General features: G+C 36.5%; 2 protein-coding genes across 4 annotated transcripts in view; one reads left to right on the top strand and one right to left on the bottom strand.

Annotated features, from left to right (window-relative positions):
* Positions 1-5,740, bottom strand: part of babam2 (BRISC and BRCA1 A complex member 2) — a 71,404-nt gene extending 65,664 nt beyond the window's left edge. The window contains exons 1-3 of the mRNA XM_026285409.1: positions 5,642-5,740; positions 4,647-4,799; positions 3,022-3,098 (exon numbers count right to left, since the gene is read on the bottom strand). Of these exons, the coding sequence (XP_026141194.1) occupies positions 3,022-3,098; positions 4,647-4,783 (214 nt within the window). The 5' untranslated portion in view covers positions 4,784-4,799; positions 5,642-5,740. The remainder of the gene's footprint in view (positions 1-3,021; positions 3,099-4,646; positions 4,800-5,641) is intronic.
* Positions 5,719-20,351, top strand: part of rbks (ribokinase) — a 25,891-nt gene continuing 11,258 nt past the window's right edge. The window contains exons 1-7 of one of the 3 annotated variants that reach the window (XM_026285412.1): positions 5,719-6,011; positions 10,932-11,064; positions 11,657-11,720; positions 12,473-12,535; positions 13,579-13,743; positions 15,994-16,085; positions 16,315-16,404. In XM_026285412.1, the coding sequence (XP_026141197.1) occupies positions 5,833-6,011; positions 10,932-11,064; positions 11,657-11,720; positions 12,473-12,535; positions 13,579-13,743; positions 15,994-16,085; positions 16,315-16,398 (780 nt within the window). In that variant the 5' untranslated portion in view covers positions 5,719-5,832 and the 3' untranslated portion in view covers positions 16,399-16,404. Of the gene's footprint in view, positions 6,012-7,072; positions 7,132-10,931; positions 11,065-11,656; positions 11,721-12,472; positions 12,536-13,578; positions 13,744-15,993; positions 16,086-16,314; positions 16,405-20,351 lie in introns of all 3 variants that reach the window. The other 2 variants (XM_026285411.1, XM_026285410.1) reach the window with 2 other exon arrangements.

Genomic DNA, 20,351 nt, shown 5'->3' with positions numbered 1-20,351 from the left:
TAAAGGCCGCTAATGCAAAAATGTAACATTATAACTCTTTGATAATGCACACAACTAAAAGCACTGCCTCAGGCATGCACCAATGCCTTAAAATGACCAACAACCAACCTTCTTTATACGATAAGTCAATGACCATCAGGCCATGCATCTCCAAAAGGAAGAAGCCCTCACTGAGTAACCTTGATTTCTCACTGTCAGACTGCATGATCAATTCCAGCTCCAAGAAATTTGTTCATATGTGGCCTCCGTGAAAAACTGCTTGAGTGTTTGAGTGTCTCATGACTCAGAGCTATAACAGGAACTCCCAATTAAGATCACTGCCGAGTTATAATTACTATCCAAGCTCATTAAACATCACTGAGCTTGTGGTACTTGAAAGCATTTCAGACAAAACCTCTAAAAGCCCTTCTCAGAAGCTTGTTTCCAAATCGAAAGAATTGTGCTCAGTGCACCACCATTACGAAGTCTTGAAGAATCTGTGTAATACAGTTTTATTGGTCTAACATTTACAAAAAGTTCATAGAGTAATTGGCTGCTCTGTTGTAAAATGTAGTTCTATGGGTTTATGGGAAAAGGAGGACCAAAACTTGCCTTCAGGTTTCTGTGTGAATTTCCCTTGAATAAATGCTAGCTAGCCACAAAACAATTACAGCCTATTACAAAATAACAATGCACAGGCATTCCAACTCCTCCAGGATGGCACATCAATACGTGCCATTGCCAGAAGGATTGCTATAAAGTCTCCTAACTCAAGGACAAGGTCCTAACCTATCAGCAGGACCGGTTTCTGCTCTTGATGGCACCATGAAGCTTGATTGGCATTTGCCACTGAACACCAGAATTTGAAGGTCCGCCACTGGCACCCTGTGCTTTTCACAGATGAGAGCAGGTTCACCCTGAACACATGTGACAAAAAGAAGAGGGACCGGAGAAGCCGTTGAGAACTATGCTTCCTGTAACATTGTTCAGCAGAACCGGTCTGGTGGTGGGTCAGTGTTGGTCTGGGGAGGAATATCCATGGAGAGACGCAAGGACCTCTACACGCTAGACAATCGCACACTGACCGCCATTAGGTATTGGGATGAAATCCTTCCCTACTCAGATCCTACTGTGGTGCAGTGGGTCCTGGGTTCCTCCTGGTGTATGACAATGTTAGGCCTCTTGTGGCGAAAGTATGTAGGCAGTTCCTGGAGGATGAAGGAATTTATACTACTGAATGGTCCCCACGCTGGCCGGACCTAAATCCAATAGAAAACCGCTACATTCTACAATAGAGATCAGTGATGCCCTGGTCCAGATCTGGGAGGAAATCCCCCAGGACACCATCCGTCTTCTCATACAAGCACGTGGGGGGGCCATACATACTACTGTGTACCATTTTAGTACATAGTAGAGCTGAAGAACTTTGCCCGAACCCGACGGGCTCAGGTTTGCGAGGTAAACTTTTATTAAATGTCAGCTGCTAGTGAAGCAAATCCAGCTGAGCCTTTATCTTAATTTCGTTATTACCCATCTTAATTTAAAATTGATCTCAATTTAATTTATTAAAAAAAGACTTGTTTTTATTGGTGCATTGGTCTATTTATAGGCTAAATGAGCCTATGTCTATTTAGAGTGCTGAGATGTTAAGATTTTTTTTATTTTATTTCTTTATTCCAACTTCCAAGTGGTCTAGTCTACGTTAGTTATGAATAAATTATGTTAAAACATGTATAAATGACTCATTCTTGACAAAACGCAAAAGTGTGAGCACGTTTTAATAATGTCGGGCTGTAAACGTGTTCGGGCTTTTAAAAAGCTGTCAATCAAAATGTACTTGTCGGGCTCGGGTCCTGTCGGGCCTAACTTTTATGGCCGATTTTTATGAGGACCACAATGGAAATAAGTCCTGGACTTTATTGTGTTTTTATCCTCGATTGTATCTGATGCCTTTTTGTTTTATGTTTACTGTAAGGCTTTCTTGATATAATTAAATAAATTTAAAAAAAAAAAAAATCAGCTCTAGTACACAGTAGTACTAGCCTGCTGCAACATATTTTCACTTAGATTTTCGGGGTATCTTTGTATTCAGCCCTCTGATAATTTTTTTCCATCAAATGATGTGGCATCTTTTTGTTCCTAACACATTACCCAGTCCAAATCATTAAAGTGAATGTTGTGACATTTTTCCAAGTATGGTAGCCCATATTCAGAATTGGTGCTCTGCAAGCTTTGCAAGTTCAAGTCCTTGTTAAAAGTTCAGCTCTCTAACCATTAGGCCACAGCTGCTTTTTTAGCTTTTTTAAAGTATTTCATTAATGTTTAGCACTTCAGCATACTAAAATAATATAATAAATATCAGCTTAGCAACTAGCTGAAATAAATGTTTGTTTTTTATGGTTTAGTTTTAGTTATTGATAATAACCTGGGGTGCATGGATTAATTTAACACTACCTTTGTCTTTTAGGGATTTTGGTCCATGCTATCTTTAATAATATGAACAAAAATGAAAACTTATTCAAAATATCTACTTTTGTTTTCTACAAAAGTGTTATGAGTTTGGAATTATATGAGTTCTAGCAAATTAACTTTTTCGATGAACTATTTAGTATAAAGTGATGTTTGTCTTAGCAAGAATGAGTAATAAGATGTTTACAAATTACAAATGTGATTATCATGAACTCACTGGATTACAAATAGCTTTGCTTATTAAACACAAAATATCATTGGTGTTTAATGAGGTTGCCACCTCAGCTTTAATAAGGTTTTAATCAATCATTTTTTTATCACTTTGATGAGAAATCCCAGAGCTGGAGTTGATGATAATATGTCAGAAAATAAAAACACACTGTAATAAACAACACAATGATTTACACTGTACACTGCCGTTTGAAAATGTAATACATTTATAATGCATCACTACACATTAAATCAGCACACGTTGTAGCCTGCAAGAACATATAGCAAACCAATATCATTAAACATCAGCAGCTTTCACACAGTTAGGAGTGACCTCTGATCTGTTCATACTCATATACTCACATTTGAGAGTCTCTCCAGCATATGGAATATGAAGTTTGAATCTGTCACAGCATGGCCCAGGCATTAGTGATGTGCAGCTAAAATGAAAATTGAATGAAAAAAACTTTCAACGACACTTCAATAGCTGAAAAATAATAATAAATAATGTATTTAGCAAATATGCATTCAACCGATTACAGGAGTCATATAATGTGATTTCAATTTATCCTTTCTCTTTGAAGTGTTACAAGCTCTCTGTGCATAAAGAAGATCTGTAAAGTTGCAAAGACTAAAGTCTCAAATCCAAAGAGATGATCTTTATCAAAGTTAAGACTCTGCCACATCCCCCAAAAACGGCTCATTCAAACATGCCCCCACATCTCTACATCACTATGTGGAAATGTTTGCATAATGCCGCCCAAATATTCACGCAAAGAAATAAGGAGTGGTTTCAGTAACTGCAGTTAGTGTTGAAGCGCATGTCAGGGAGATGTTGTACGGGTGCTGGTCATATAATTAGAATATCATCAAAAAGTTAATTTATTTCACTAATTCCATTCAAAAAGTGAAACTTGTATATTATATTCATTCATTACACACAAACTGATATATTTCAAATGTTTATTTCTTTTAATTTTGATGATTATTACTGACAACTAAGGACAATCCCAAATTCAGTTTCTCAGAAAATTAGAATATTTGATAATAGCTAGAATATCAAAATCAACTGCAGGCAGCAGATCCTTTTCCTATTTAGCGCTCAAACTCTGGAATAACCTACCTAACGTTGTACTTGCTAAATCGTTAGAAGAATGGCATCTACGCTAATATTAGTCTGTTTCTCTCTTATTCTGAGGTCACCCTAGCCACCAGATCCAGTCTGTATCCAGATCAGATGGTCACTGCAGTCACCCGGATCCAGTACGTATATAGCAATCTGACTTTGCTGCAGCCTGGAATTGAACTGTTGGTTTCGTCTGGTCAGAGGAGAACTGGCCCCCCAACTGAGCCTGGTTTCTCCCAAGGTTTTTTCTCCATTCCAATCAATGATGGAGTTTTGGTTCCTTTTTGCTGTCGCCTCTAGCTTGCTTAGTTGGGGTCACTTCATCTATAGCGATATCATTGACTTGATTGCAAATAAATGCACAGACACTATTTAAACTAAACTGAGATGAATGATGACATCACTGAATTCAATGATGAACTGCCTTTAACTGTCATTTTGCATTATTGACACACTGTTTTCCTAATTAATGTTGTTCAGTTGCTTTGACGCAATCCTTTTTGTTTAAAGCGCTATATAAATAAAGGTGACTTGACATCATAAAAATTATTTGCAATTACCAGCAAAGGGTGGGAAATTGCAGCCATTACATGATACTGTGCTGTAATTGTTTTTTCCCATAAAGCTCTGATATTATAGTAATTTAGATATTAAAAGAAGCAGTGACCTATAATAAACTCATTGATTAATTCTAAAAAGTCCCCTCTGCTTTCTGGAATTCTGATTAAGAATTTGTGACAGGATTTTAATTAAAAAATTGTCTATTTCAGTTCAAGATATTAGTCATATTTGTAACTTGGAGAACTTACAAACGCATTGTTTTCCAAAAGTTATGCTTTTGTTAAGTTTACAGAACACTCACCCACTCTTGAGGTCAGTGATCCGTAGACAGCTGGATGAGTCTAAACCAATCCGTCCATTGCGCACTACAGAGCAGAGTAAAGGCCGCAGCTCAGGAGAAATACGGCTCAATGCCACCTCTGGAGAGAGACTGTTCATCTTCCAAACTCTGCCGCTGTGTGACAAGACACAATGAATATACAGAAATGTATATGTTCATTTCTCATCAGTAGTAACACAGTTACCACCAAAGTCTAATCTTCCCTGGCACCGTTTCATGATAAACCTAAACAATATTGCACTTCAGAGATGTATTACTGTTATAGGGGGATAATACAAATAATGACAGCAAATTATGTTTAAAATAAATAATAATGATAATAAAGTATTGCTTTTTATATTTATATTTACATTGTTTGGGTTCATAAAAACACCAGTGTGAATGTATTGTAAACTGAGAAACTTAATTTTGAACTCTCAAAATGTACAACATTTTGTACAGTATCTTTATTATATTTCTACTTCTATTATACGTTTACAACTTAAAACTAAACAACGTTAACTTTTTTGGAATACCTTTAAAAGGTACTTATGCCATCACAGTAATTAAGAGAGGGAGAAATAAAAACTATTGATTTTTACTTTTACAAGAAAAGTAAAAAGAAAAAAAAGAAAAAAATCCATCTCAGCTGTCAAAACAAAATTTCTAGAATAAATAATTCCAGATATTTACCAATAACGTCAAGCAAACCTTCAACAAACAAAACAACAACACTACCTCCGCTGAACTTGAACACGTGCGTGAATGAATCGAATAATTTGTGTTTGTTTTGTAATATGAAAATTATTTAGTTTGTTATTCAGATTGTTTTGGAGCTACAGCAGAACTATGCTAACACACCGGCTAGCATGCTAATCAGGAATTATGAACGAATATTTATCTAATGTTTATTTTATTACCAAAGCAGTCATTTCTCTAAAATACATTTTTATATGTAATAAACGAATTTTCAGTACCTTTTATTTGACCTACAGCACAAATATCGAGCATGAACTCATTCCTCACTTCCGCTGTTGTTTTTGAGACTTGTTTATGGATGTTTAGAAATATGCCTGATGAGTTTACCACGGTGTTTTTAAATGGCTACATGAATATTACATTTGTATAGTTAATAGTATACTATATTAGACGAAACTGAATTTTCTACATGATTTTTATGTTTCGGCACGTTTTAAATTATAAATCATGTTTTTTTTTAAAGACAGGAGGAAATAGGAACAGCTCAAATGTTCGTCTCGTCACAAGTGTTTCTGTGCTGTCAGATAGAGACGTAAGAAGAGACTGCTGCTTTGACTATTTAGATTTCGTTTTACAGTGGGCAAATAGGTAAAGTGTAAAACATTACAACGTACCGAATAATTCTAAACACTATATAATTATACGGTTGAAATTGTTAAATGTGATATTGCATGAATTCTTGTGATTAATACGATTAATACATTAGAGTAGACGGTGCAAAGGTTACGTAGACTTTGATCACAACCACTATCCAGCTAAACAAGCCTCGATAAAACATTTTAACATAGCGTCTCTGATTGTAAATAAAATACATGTAACTCCTCTAACAACATTTTACTAGTCCAACTGGATATTAGCGTTCCCAGCACTGCACATAATGACTTCAATAATTTGTCAGATTGTCCTCCAGACTACCCACTTTTAAATTATTCGGACTGAATTTCGTATAGTGCGTCTTATTTGCATGACAATGTAGTACGCTCTCCCTAGAAAACTATTTTGAGACTGCAGGCTGTAATAATAAATCTATATTTATAATAAATTATAAAACAGTTTTTCTCACATGTAACAGTCATGTAACTCTGTTCGTTTTGTTTGTGCACAGATGGTCTTATCTATCAAAGGGTCATGCCCACACAGTAAAACACTTCAAGCTATTCAGACTATTAAGATTGATTTGAATCTAAGTATGCAGAAAATGCATCCTGGATTTTAGTTATTTTGAGAAAATGTAGGCTGTTCCTTAGCCAGCAGCAGGCTTTTACAGTCCCTTGAGGCCTGCTGAGAGATTTGAGCAGATTAACACTCTACTATTCACATACGTTGCCTACACGCAAGGGATTGAATTAATGAAGGATTTCCATGGTTGTTGTCAATCACATGATCCAGTCCTGAAATAATCATCCACATTAGTGCAGGCATGCTCAGTGTAGAGCATAACTACCAATATTTAACCATTTAAATATTTCTGTTCAATATTTTTCCTCAGCATTTGATTAAACATTTCTGTAAATAATGTAAACCAATGAGTTTCAGTTATATAATGTTGTAGTTTGGTATTTATTTCATCTATTTCTATTTATATTCAATATAAACCTTTGTGTGTGTGTGTGTGTGTGTGTGTGTGTGTGTGTGTGTGCATGTGTTAGGTCATGTCTGAAGACGTGAGTGTTGTAGTGGTGGGCTCTTGTATGACTGACCTAGTAAGGTAAGTCATCAAAGGATTTCAGTGTTTCAGTGGCATAAGTGTGAAACTAGGCTAAAGGCAAATATATCCCACATGTTTAAAATATGGGGGCAGTCATGCCTTTGTAATGCATTACTCTGTCCTGAAGAACAAAAAAGTGATTACAAATTGCAGAAAAATCTATTGAGACAAAATACAACAACAATAATAATAAAAAAAAAAAAAAAAAAAACAACAATAAAGAGCTATGTAATCATGCATGTGCAAGAACCATGCATTCTAGCAAAACATTTTTCACAGTACATTTGTGTTTGCGTACATTTGATTTGGCATAAACAGCCTTTTTTATTTTTTATTATTTTTTTATTTTTTATTCAGTCATTTTGCATGATAGATGAGTTAATAAAAATATGACTTCATAAAGATAGTATTTTCATGGGCCGGTTATATGGGAGCATATAGGCTATCATCTCTTTAAAAAGTAAATTTTTCCACTGAAATATTTCTATTTAGGAAATATAAGCAGTATGATTAATTGATACACAATGTCTGTGTCAACATTTAATGTCAATTTTAATGCATAGTGTTTTTTAAAGCATTTTGGATTATGGAATTTACATTATGGAATTGTATAATAAACAAGTGTTCACCCTCTATGATCTTCTTAAAGCTCAGTCCTCAGATATTGTCCTATATGATGACTTCATACTCATGTGACAAACTCTCACACTCGAAGTGGAACATATTCCAAATGCAGAAGGCAGACTTTAAGATTTTAAAATAACTTTGAAAGGAATTAGTCCTTCCAGCAGGAACCAAATAAGGTCCGACAAAGGCAGATTTGGGGAACTGCCTTCTGTTTTGCTGGGTCTGTCTATTATTAATATTTCCCCAGGGAACTGATTCACTGCTCACTGGTCACATTTGCCGGCGGCAAGTTTTTTTTTTTTTTTTTTTGGCATCAAGTGTGTCCCAGTCATCTTGGCCGCAGTATTTACAGCTCAGGTGAACCTTTTGACTGGAATGTGGCCTAAACTTAGAATTGTTTAAAATGGTAGTAAACCTTTACCTTGCATAGCCACGCAGTATATAACTCAGAAAAATGGCACAGGTCATGGTATGCAGTATATAGATAAACAACATTTTTGGTTTTATGCTTTATAGACGTGTTTAACCATTCTACGCTATCCAGAGTGAGCAGTTTTCTTTCCACACACAACTAAATTAAACCATACTCATATCTTTCTATGTCATACCCCAGGTTCTCAAAGCAAATTACCCATTATGAAAAAATTCCAATTGCTCATATATTTTACGATTAAAACTCCAGTCATCAATGTTGGCCTTTGAACAGAAGAGATTGCATCAATTAGGCAATAGTTTTGATGGGAAGTATATGTTTGTTTTCCAACAGGCTGTTTTTGGAGGGTGGCTGACACATTTCACCCATCAAAGTGCTATGCATGGCTTTGAAGTGTAAAATCCAGTTTTCTATGTGGCTTGTGTTTGTGACAGTCAAACGGAATCAGACACTTTGAAACAAGTCTTGTGGAACATCTGTGTGTTTGTGGTGAAGCCACACAGTGCCACCTGCTGATTACAATTTTAACCGATTTGTTTGCCTTCACTAATTTCACTTTCTAAGGGATGTTGTTAGTCAAGAGTGTATATGTGGCACACACACACTGCATGTTTAATAACAATAAACCACAGGCAACTTATCTTCGGTTCAAACTGAGACATTTCTGTAATGGTTAAAGTGTCATTTAGTAATAATGTCTATTTTTAATTAACCATATGGTACTCAAAGATACTTTAAAGAATACAATTTTACCATATACATACAAAATAGTTCTGTGACACTGTTAAGTATGGTTTTGATCGTGTTGTACTCAGAGTTTAATATTTCTGTTTATCCTTGAAGTTGATGTTTATATGTTTATTATGGTACACCAAAAAATACATTAAAAAAATTGTGTAGAATATACTTAAAATTTTCACTCTGAAATTGTTAGTAAATTTCACAAATACTTATCAAGAAATGGCATATGAACATCCAATTACTTGAATTAAAGAAGAAATTCTAATGTAGGAAAACTGAAATAATATTTCCATGTGAAAAACAAAATGGAAAACATAAAATTATCATAGAACTTTGTCTGTTTACAACAAATGCTTGCTCCTGTATTGCCCCATGGACCACAGTGCATTAAGTGTGTTACTCAAGTGTTGCTGAGGCTGTTTTGTGTCCTACTTCTATAAAGCAGTAAACAGCTGCTTGCACCACAGCCTGTGTCACAGAACACCTGTTGTTTATTTCCTTTTTGGCACAAGAAATTAACAGCATTTGTATCAGAATTTGGTTTGTGGGAACATAACTGTTAGTCATTAAACGATAGAGGCACTTGAAGTGAGAAGTTAAGGTGAGGCCAGTCTTTCTTGAACCTGCGACACAGACGATGACTCAGTCACACACACTTGAGTAAATTTTATGTACAAGTTGTGAAGTAGTGCATACACGCTCTTATTGCAGTATAATTGGAGCAATTATCTATTTATTTTTAACAGTTATCTGTTAACAATACATTACTTCTTTATTAATCTTTCTATTTTTTTACATTCTAATATTATTTAAAATAATTCATTATACAAAATATGACTTTTGTCCAACTCTGGAAAACTGCATAATTCAGTTCAGATTGTTTTTGTTTGTTTGTTTGTTGCCTTGTAATCATTTTACGTGAAGTATATAATCGAACTCAAGTCAATTTAGTCAGGATTTATCTTTGTCTACATCATTTACCACACAGTTCATTAAAAACATCATAACCATCTGAAATCTCTTCACTTACCACATACTTTACCAAAATCTCGGCAGGATCTTTGTTCGTTTTCATTGACTTCCTGTAATATACCCACTGTTAACCACACCACGCCAGCAACACACATGTGAAAAACAACTTTATCTGCCTATTCTGCCATCACTTAAACATGGGCTTCTAGAGATTTGAATTGGGGCCAGACCATAACTAGATGTCTGGGATTTAGTTTTTTTCTTCTTTTTTTCTCTTCTTCTTCTGTTGTTCAATAGAATGAGTAATAGCTGCTAGTTCTGCTCGGGTGAAAGGCTGATGGACCCCACTCTGAAATGTCACGCACTAAAGCAGCACAGCAATTAGCTTTTTAGGGAGTTCAAACACCTGCCTTAGATTTAGAAGGGCTCAGGATATCATGTCATATTATTTTAACTTACAGCTCACAAACATAGCATGTTTCCAGTAAAAGGCCCTTTCATTTAAACAATATGGACTTTGAGAAATGGCTGAATTGCCCATCTGTTGTTCCTTTGAAAACTAATTGCATAGCAGTACAGAGAATGAACACCCACAAGCACAATTTTAAGTTTTAAAATCAAAAAAATCTAAATTAAACAAAATAGGTTTCTTTAAAAACAAACTTTGTGTATTCAAATTTGTAAAAAAGAATCTACTTTGAGTTTCTCTGAATTTCATCAATTCCTTTTTTATTTTATTTACCTAAAGTATAGTTCAGCCAAAAACCTCTATAACTTTCTTTATATCTGTTTAACCCAAAAGAAGATATGGTGAACAATGTTTCAACATATAATGAAAGCCATCTTACAATATAAGGACAGAAAAAATAAATATTTCTTTCAAATTATGTTTTTTTTTTTTTTTTTTTTTGTGTTACACAGAAATGGTTTAGAACAACATTTGTGAAGAAAATATGACATAATTTTAAAAGTACAATTGAATATGGATTTCTATTTACAAACTAGTCCCATATGTCTTTTCTGTTAGTCAGGCACCTCGGCTCCCCAAGGCTGGAGAGACAATACATGGACACAGGTTCTTTATTGGTTTCGGTGGCAAAGGGGCCAATCAATGCGTCCAAGCTGCACGATTGGGGGCCAAGACTGCCATGGTGTGCAAGGTATCCAATATGGTCTGCTTTTCTGAACATTCTAAATATCTGAGTATAGCCTGAAGTATACATAGACATAAAAAGTTTAGATTGATACCAAGCAATTCATGTAGTTCAGCATTTAACTGCACAAGAGAGCCTAACCAAGTAATAAAGCTCTTCATTTTGTCAGTGCAAAGACCCCAATCAATAGCGAAGCGTATGCAGTGTATAAAAATAGACTCCTATGCTTTCAGAAACATTCAAAGAGAGATCACACTTCAAAGACAGGAGGCCAGGTAGTGAAGAGTCTCTGCTGCTGGGGCTTAGGACCCCATACTTGGCATTTCTTTACCAGTGTGGGATAAAAGCAGACCCAATTGGGAAAAAAGGAACCCTTTTGCCCTCTACCTCAACACTGAACGTCTCATAGAGAGCAAGACAAAGAGGGAGAGAGGTGGAGATTAAAGAGGTATTTGTAGAGTGGAGGCGTTTGTTTGGGGATGCTATATCTGGAAGGCTTGGCCTGATATAGCAATGCAGAACTTTGGCCGGTCAGTGAGTTGCTAGAAAATATCATCTCAAGTTCAGCTTTTCATCTTTGGTTATTTTTTCTCTTTAGGTCGGCAGAGACGTTTTTGGGAACGACTACATTCAAAACTTCAAAAATAATGGCATATCGACTGGTAACGGCCAAACAATGCTTTAACACCGTTTCACATCTAAAGCTTTGTTTAGACAAGCAGCAAAACATCTTTTAAATCAGATGTTTTAGGTGTATGCAACTCAAATATATTTAGCTTTTCATAATTGGAATAGCATTTTTTGGTTATTTGGATTGCAAATTGTGTAACGTGAGTACAAAGTGTGCAAAAGTGCAAATTCACAAATATTTGGTGTCTTTATAGATTAGATGCTATCATAAGCAGAAGCAAAACTTTCAGTTCTACATCCATAAATTCCATAATGACATCTACTTTCATCAAGCTGAAATTTACGTCATTAAGAGACGATGTATAAATGTAAAATGCTTAGGTATTTTTACGTTAAAAAGACAACAATACTGAGAAAGAACTCTCAGTTTTGCAGTTCAGTTCTGTTCCTGGAAAACCTTGCAGTGCATTTTGCAACCTGATATATTGATCATTATTGTTGGTATTGTTTTGTTATTTACTTGTAGTTTAACGTATAACTTTTGTGCTGAATTTATAAACTGTAATATTTATTTTAACCATTGTATATATCAGTTATTATATATTTAAAATTATCTTAAATCACTTCCTCAAACAGTTTATAAGTCTGCATATGTACTGCTTCTATTATTATAAATTATAAACACAGTAAATAATTTTTAATGAACATTCAGTCTTATTCAATTTAATTTTGTATACTGTAAGCAATTTAGGTTATCCTCTTCTTTCTCTCTTTCCCTTTTTAGCCTATGTAGAACAGACTGAAAATGCTGCAACTGGAGCTGCCTCTATCATCATAAATGACACAGGTAAAATTAAAATGGTCTGGGAAGCGAGCCCTGCTGCATCTCCTGAGTTTTAAAAGCCCCTAAAATAACATAGACATCAATAAGTACTCTTCTGAATGAGAAATGGATGAATGAGAAGCTCTCTCTACCTGTGTCCAGCTCGCCTACACAGGGTAATTTTAGAACCATTTTAATGCAGCAGTACTTGGACTTAAAGAAAGGTGACATAACCAGCATCCCTCTGAATGTTAGGCCTGCTGCATTGTAAATGTCATGGTTTAGTGATCTATCTTAAGTGCTGAGCCTTGTGGAAGTCCACTAGCACCACAGTGAGCACTCCAAAAAGAGATCTGATTGGCGTCATGATCACCATAACAACCTACTGAAACCTAGCTTCCTGTGTGAATATCACAACAATATGAATTAGAACATTTATGTTGCAAGCTAACAAGGAAGCTTTAATGAGGAAAAACTTTGATAATATCTCCTGACTCTGCACTGTGGTTTTTCGTACACTTGTGTCAGCTCTTTATTTTTTCCTGTCTGCTTGTGATGCAATAGGAAGATAATTTCTTACATTTCATACATTTTCGTCTGGGTGAGTAAATTACCTCCTAAATTGTAATTTATGCGGAATAAAAATGTATGAATGTCATTACATTTGATAACAAAATATCAAAGTGGCACCTAAAAACATGTTGTCATTTTTGCTTATATATATATATATATATCCCAAGGTAACTTTATGTTATCACGTAAATTATGCACATGTTCTTCTAACATACCACCGCCAAAAATGTCCAAATAATACTGTCTTAATTTTTATAACAAATTTATTTTTGTGAAGTGTTTTTTTCTTTCTTTAAAACTGATATTTTGTTTGATATTCTTTACATATACAATGCCATTCATACCATGTGTCTGGATTGTGTTCAGATTTCAGAGCCATGATGTGACCCCTTTTTTATGATTGCATTTCTCATAAATCTGGATTCATAGTTAAATCTGATTCTAATTACCAGTAATGTATCCTTGTGGTCATGGTTAATACATTGTATTGACAGGGGAGAATGCCATAGTGATTGTCGCTGGTGCTAATATGCTCTTGGGCCAAGAGGAACTGCAGCGGGCACTAACCACCATAGTAAATGCAAAGGTGCTCGTTTGCCAGCTTGAAATCAAGCCAGATACATCACTTCAGGCCTTGAGAATGGCCAGAGAGAACCACGGTCAGTCATGAATCTTAACTTTATATCTCTATATGAAGCTCTTTATATACTTAACTATCTCACCCCACTTCCTGTTTCTCTAACAGCTCTATCTTCACGTTAAGTCAAGTCAAATTTATTTTTATATCACTATTCACAATTCACTTTGTTTCAAAGCATCATAAAATCAACATGTTTATATAGAATATTTATTTAGAATATCTTGATGCATTATAGTCACATTTAGCAGATTAGTAGATAGTTTACATTTTGTGATGAAGCTATTAAGTAGATTATGCTGTATATGCTATATGGTATATACGGCCCTATGTGAGTGTATGTATGCACCTGTTAGGATCGAGTTGCACATACTTATATATACAGCTTTTTGTAATATATATATATATATATATATATATATATATATATATATATATATATTAAATTGTTTGCATATGTAAAGTGATTTATACTACATAGCAAATCTCAACTGACTGATCTTTCGTCACAAAATGTAATCATATTATCTCCCAACACTTTACAATAAGCTGTATATATAAGTATGTCCAACTCGATCCCAACAGGTGCATACATACACTCACATAGGGCCATATATACCATATAGCATATACAGTATAAACTACTTAATAGCTTCATCACAAAATGTAAACTATATACAGCTGTGGGATAATACCGCTTTAGTGACAATATAAACAACACAGCCAAGATAAGGTATATAGTATACAGTATATTGATTTATGAGAGTATAATGTCTGTGCGCAGGTAAAGTATCAGCATTCAGTTGTTAGTTACATCCTTCCCCTTTAATATAGTCCACATCTTTCTGTGTTTCAGAAAATAACTTGTTGTTCCACCCTGTTGTGGTCATCTCTTTTTGCCAGCATGTTACGTGAGTTCAGTAGCATAATCGTTTAACAACAATAGTTTAGTTCCTTTTTCCTCGTCTTCCAAAAACACTCACTCCCACATTGTAAAAACTATTTTTAGCTCCTTTTACCGAATGACTGGTGAGAGCAAAGCACGACTCTTTCCTCCCATGGAAAATAACACAACCGGCTGTGTCTCAGATATCATTAGCACCTTGTTTGTTCAGGTCCCCGCTGATCAGAGACACCCTGTATCCTTGTCATAGAGATGCACAGCGATGCAACAAGCCTATTTCACAGATGGATGACACAGATGGATACCCTCCCTCCCTCGATATTCACATTCACCACCTCAGAACTTCCAAGATACATGCTGTTTAGCCCGTTAGCAGGCCATATTAAGTGTTAAGAGACAGCCCATTAGCCCAGATTATGCGCCTATCACTTGGGATGAATTCATCAGACAATGACGTGCGCAAATTGCACTTAGCCAGAGCTCAAGGCTTGGATTACGCACATGCCACCCCCACAGGCTCACTGGAGAAGAATCTGAGTACTGTTTTCCTAACCTGCATTTTCAAATAAATGGAAATAAGGACCCCCCACCAACTGTCCAACAAACCATTTTAAAGATATTTCCTCTTTTATTTCTGCTGTTATTATGACAATATTGCATGTATGTTATGTAGAAGTGTAACTGCTCAAAGGTTTACAAAATGTCTATGTGCATATTTGATTATGGGCCTTTTTAATTATCAGTTCATGCGCAGCAATAGACATGAACATTCTTGCAGACAGTATGAACATCTTTTTCTATGTAGTAAAGACCATCTTCAAATCTGGGAGAAATTATTCAGCAGAAATGCTCCTTATGACATACTAAATATTCCCACCTCTTAAACAGCGTTGTTTACTACGTTCACTAAAAATCCCCTCACAGACAGGAAGTTAGAAGATAGTGATTCGGTTACAGTTACTTCCTGTGGTTGAGTTTTATAAAACATTTTTGGTTCAGGACTGAGAGTAAGAAAAGGAAAAGGAACTGATAGACAAAGATTGACGTAGTTATGAAGTTGAGAAAGGAGCCAAGCTTGCTTATATCAAATCAAATGAATGCAAGTAGTTCAAAGGGCAAGTTTCATACTGACTGTCTGACGTGAACTGCGGTGTGCCAGTATCTGTGACTTCGCTGTATCTGCGTGTGCACACCGCTTATATTAACTCATAACAATAGTTTGACATCATAGAAATTATTTACCTTGGTGTTTATATACTTGTGGTATTTGCATCTGTTTTTTTTTTTTTTTCATTAAAAAAAAGCAACTCCTCATTTATACAACCTCTATATATAATATCTGAATAATATTTTCTATGTTTTTTACAGTGAAGACCATTTTTAATCCAGCTCCAGCTATTGTGGACCTGTGTTCTGATTTCTTCAAAGCATCTGACGTTTTCTGCTGCAATGAATCTGAGGTGAAAAACAATTCCAGTCACATTGCATCAATAAACAAACAGATTTTTACAATTTGTTGCTATGGTTCTGTGTGTGGTTCCCAGGGTGTTGCTATGCTAAGGTTTAGAGGTGGAAAATCTACTTCTACTCTCTTGAGTATAATTAAATCGTGGTACTTTTACTTGAGTAGAATAAAACAAAATTATTAAACTTCGCAACATCATGTTTTTTTTTTTTTTTAAATGAAAGAAGGCACAGATGGAGAAGAACAAGCGGGCATTTGACGGGCACTTCTCATACTCCTGGGATGGAGCTCTGTGCTTCAGCCAATAACAGAAGGTCTGACTCGGTTGCAAAACCAATCAAAACTTTCAGTTCAGCTGCAGGAACGGGCCGTTGAAACCGCACTATGCTTTGACTATGCCAAAAGTCCCTGAATGGTCTATTTCAGGACGATTTTTGAAGTGTGGATCCATGTAGTGTACTCTCTAATGGCTAAAATTGCCCACAATCCATTGCACTTTGGCGAAGGATTCGGTCCAACACTACAAACACGAATAAAACGTATTAAAATAATACAAATGTAATTGAATGCGTGTGATCAGTGGTATGAATAGTGGAAAATATGAGCAGAGTTCTCAGCATGAAAGACCTGCGACTGGTAGATTCTTCTCTCTCCAGTATGGTAGGATGTTAAATTAAATGTGGAGGATGTTAACTGTGACAAGATGATTGACAGGCCAGTTTACGGTGACAGGGTGTGTGTAACATTTGCAACAGAGTGGTCCTTAAAAGACGCAATTGTGTGACAACTCCAGTCTCTTCTTGAAGATCCCGAAAAAGTCAGTTGGCACCTCAGTTCACTCAGAGAAGCTGTCAGTCTCAGCTGTCAGTCATGACGTCACACTCCCAGTGTTCCACCACTACTAGGTGTTCAGAGTGTTGCTAGTGTGTTGCCATTTTAAAACAAAATAAGTAATTTTAAAGCAATAAATGAACTTTATAAAATGAATACTAATTCCAAAAAGCAGTTTGACATTATTTGTTTTTTAACTGGATTCATCTGTATAGCCTAATTTATAAACAGGTCTTCAGGTTCACTGAAAAAAAGGTTACTAGAGCAAAACAAGCTCAGTTATCTTGCCTAGTCATGACCTGCTTACTAGAAACAAAATACAACAGCCCAAAAAGTCATCTACCTGCCAAGTGCAACAAATTATGTGGTAAGCTGTTGTGCCTTACTGTAACTGTTATGTTTGGGGCCGCCCTCTTTCACATCATGGCAGGGTGAGATGACAGACAAGGGATTGGGTTGATGGGAAACAGTAAAGTTAAAGCAGCCACAACCAGGCAGGCAGATGCACAGATGATGTGTCAGTGTGGCCTGGAGCAAAAGCTTCAGCATTACTGAGAGACTGAACCAGAGTGCTCCGTCAGAGCAGCTTTGATGTGGTTGGAAGGTTAGAGGGGGAAAATGTACAGGTGGGACTTAAAAGTGAGAGCCCTCAGTGCAAATCAACCCCTTAGATTCAGCCCTCGTCCCAGCACACATTCGCATACCCGCTTGGCTCTCCCCGACAACGAAGTTGCAAGAGTGAACGATGAATCATCAGCAGTTTACAGAAGCAGATAACCACACATTGATGAGTAATCTGTGCCCTTTTTTTGTTTTGGCAGCCAGCTAGGAAAGATTGATGGCAAAGCTTAAAGTACACAAATACAAAGGGGATACTTATTGCCCTGATCTTTCAGTACAAACTCCTCTCTTTTGCTGGGCTTGTGTTGGGGCTATCCTTCACACCTGCACCATACACTTCTTCATACCCTGTGTTATTTGTGGATTACATCATTTATGATTTATGTCCATACTTTTCCATGTATTCTAAACCACTGATCTTCAGCCAGGGCTGAGTTTCCCAAAAGCTTCGTAAGCCTAAGAAGTTCGTAAAATCGATCGTACGACTGAACTTAATATTACGGTCTGTTTCTCAAAAGCATCGAAACTTAAGGAGCACTTGAAGTCATCTGTCAATGACTTGCTGAAGTGCACGAAAACCAGCTATGTATTGGACCCAGAAATAACGTCTCACTCTCTCTCTATCTATACTTTATATAAATAAATAAATGTATGCATTTAGCAGAAGCTTTTATCCAAAGCGACTTAGAGTGCATTCAGGCTAACATGTTTTACCTAACATAATATATAAGTATATTAAGTATATTATATATTATTATGTAAAGTATAATATTGTACACTATAATATAATATTATAACGGTTAGCGACTCCTCTAAGTAGCACTTAAAGCACAATTACGTGCGATTGCTTTATGTGCATTGTTGGGAAATGTAGGCCTGTCGCGATAGTTGATAAATCAATTAATCACACAATTTAAAAAAATGAGCTCGATAATTTTTTCAGCCGCAATAATTTCTTTTTACAATTTTAATTAACAAACATTTAACATGTCATGATGTGGGGTTAGTCTGGTAGAAAACACCCTCCCTGATGGCACAGGTGTCCTGGGAATAAAGAGATCTCGCTAGAGTGACCAGCTTTGGGAAGCACCTTTCATTTGCTTGTGGATGTTTGCGTCGCAAGTGATACTGCACTGTACTTGCACTACTGCTTTATTTTAATACCGCGTTGGCTCTTGTCACATGACCTGGTGTGCTTGCTTGTTCATTCTGAACAGCTGAGATGTTTTTAACTAGATGCTGTGTGGACATGCCTGAAAAAAATGAGAGCGTCGCACCGCGTCCCGACCGCGTTGCTTCTATAATGAGCGTGCATACCGCATTTGAAAAAATTTACTTGAGCACCCAAAAGACGTGATATGTGAACAGCCCCTTCATTGGTCAAAATGTTTACTTTCGGTTAACGGTTAAACAGTCAATATGAGCATCCCTAACTGGCATATAAACATAATATAACATACAAGATTAATTAATTTTAAGCCACACAAAGTCAACATTTTGGTATTTCTTGCTCTGATTCTTATCTTTGAAAAGCTGTACCTATTTTATTATGCCATTATCATTATAGACGTTGAAACTGGTCTTTATTATCAATAATAATATTATCGACAATATTAGCGTTTATCGCAATAATTTCTTGGACAATTTATCATCCAGCAAAATTTGTTATCGTGACAGGCCTAAGGAAACGCATGTGAAACATTAACGAACGATCCTAAAATTACTTGTAGAAAACGTTCTTAAGCGCTAAGACCAATCGTTATCGGGAAACCCGGCCCAGTTCTATGTCACATGAAGTAATAAAAAATGAGTAACTTTGGTGGTAACAAACTCCACTAATCAAACGCAAATGCTTTCTTCACCTACGTTATAAATGTTTCTATCATATTTCATGATACAAACAATTCCTGATGGATAAAATTGAGTCTGGCCACGTTATTTTCTTTTTTTAATGGTCTGCTTCAATATGTCCATTACTTAGATAGTACTATTTCATATTAAGGTAAAACTTTATTTTAAGGTGTCCATTACACGTTACATGTACTTGCTATTATATGCCTCCCCCCCGGTGGGACGTGCCTGGAACACGTCCCCAGGAAGGTCCTCAGCTGGCTCCTCTTGATGTGGAGGAGCAGCGGCTCTACTCTGAGCTCCCGCCCAAGTGGCAGGATCTCTAAGGGAGTGCTCAGCCACCCTACGGAGAAATGTCATTTTGGCCACCTGTCCAGGATCTTGTCCTTTCAGTCATGACCCACAGCTCATGACCATAGGTGAGAGTAGGAAAGTAGATTGACCGGTAAATTGAGAGATTCGCCTTGCAACTCAGCTCCATCTTTACCACGACAGACAGGTACATCGACCGCATCACTGCAGAAGCTGCACCTATCCGCCTGTCAATCTCTCGCTCCATCTTTCCCATGCTCGTGAACATGACCCTAACATACTTGAATTCCTCTACTTGAGGTAGTAGCTCTCCACCATCCTGAAGGGGACATGCCACCCTATTCCGGCTGAGAAGCATGACCTCGGACTTGGAGGTGCTGATTCTCATCCCAGCCGCTTCACACTCTGAAAACCGTCCCTGCGCACGCTGAAGGTCCTGGCCCGATAAAGCCAGCAGACAACATCATCTGCAAAAAGCAGAGACGAAATCATGTGGTTCCCAAACTGGACACCATACTTTAAAAAACCTAAAAGTAATGATCAGGACCGGTGATAAAGGGCAGCCCTGTCGGAGTCCAACATGTACCGGGAACAAGTCTGACTTACTGCCGGCAATGTGAACCAAGCTCCCGCTCCGGTCATACAG

The sequence above is a fragment of the Carassius auratus genome, chromosome 17, assembly GCF_003368295.1.
Source record: "Carassius auratus strain Wakin chromosome 17, ASM336829v1, whole genome shotgun sequence".
NCBI lineage: Eukaryota > Metazoa > Chordata > Actinopteri > Cypriniformes > Cyprinidae > Carassius > Carassius auratus.
Note: the sequence above shows the minus strand (reverse complement) of the source record. Positions and strands in the feature narration are given on the sequence as shown.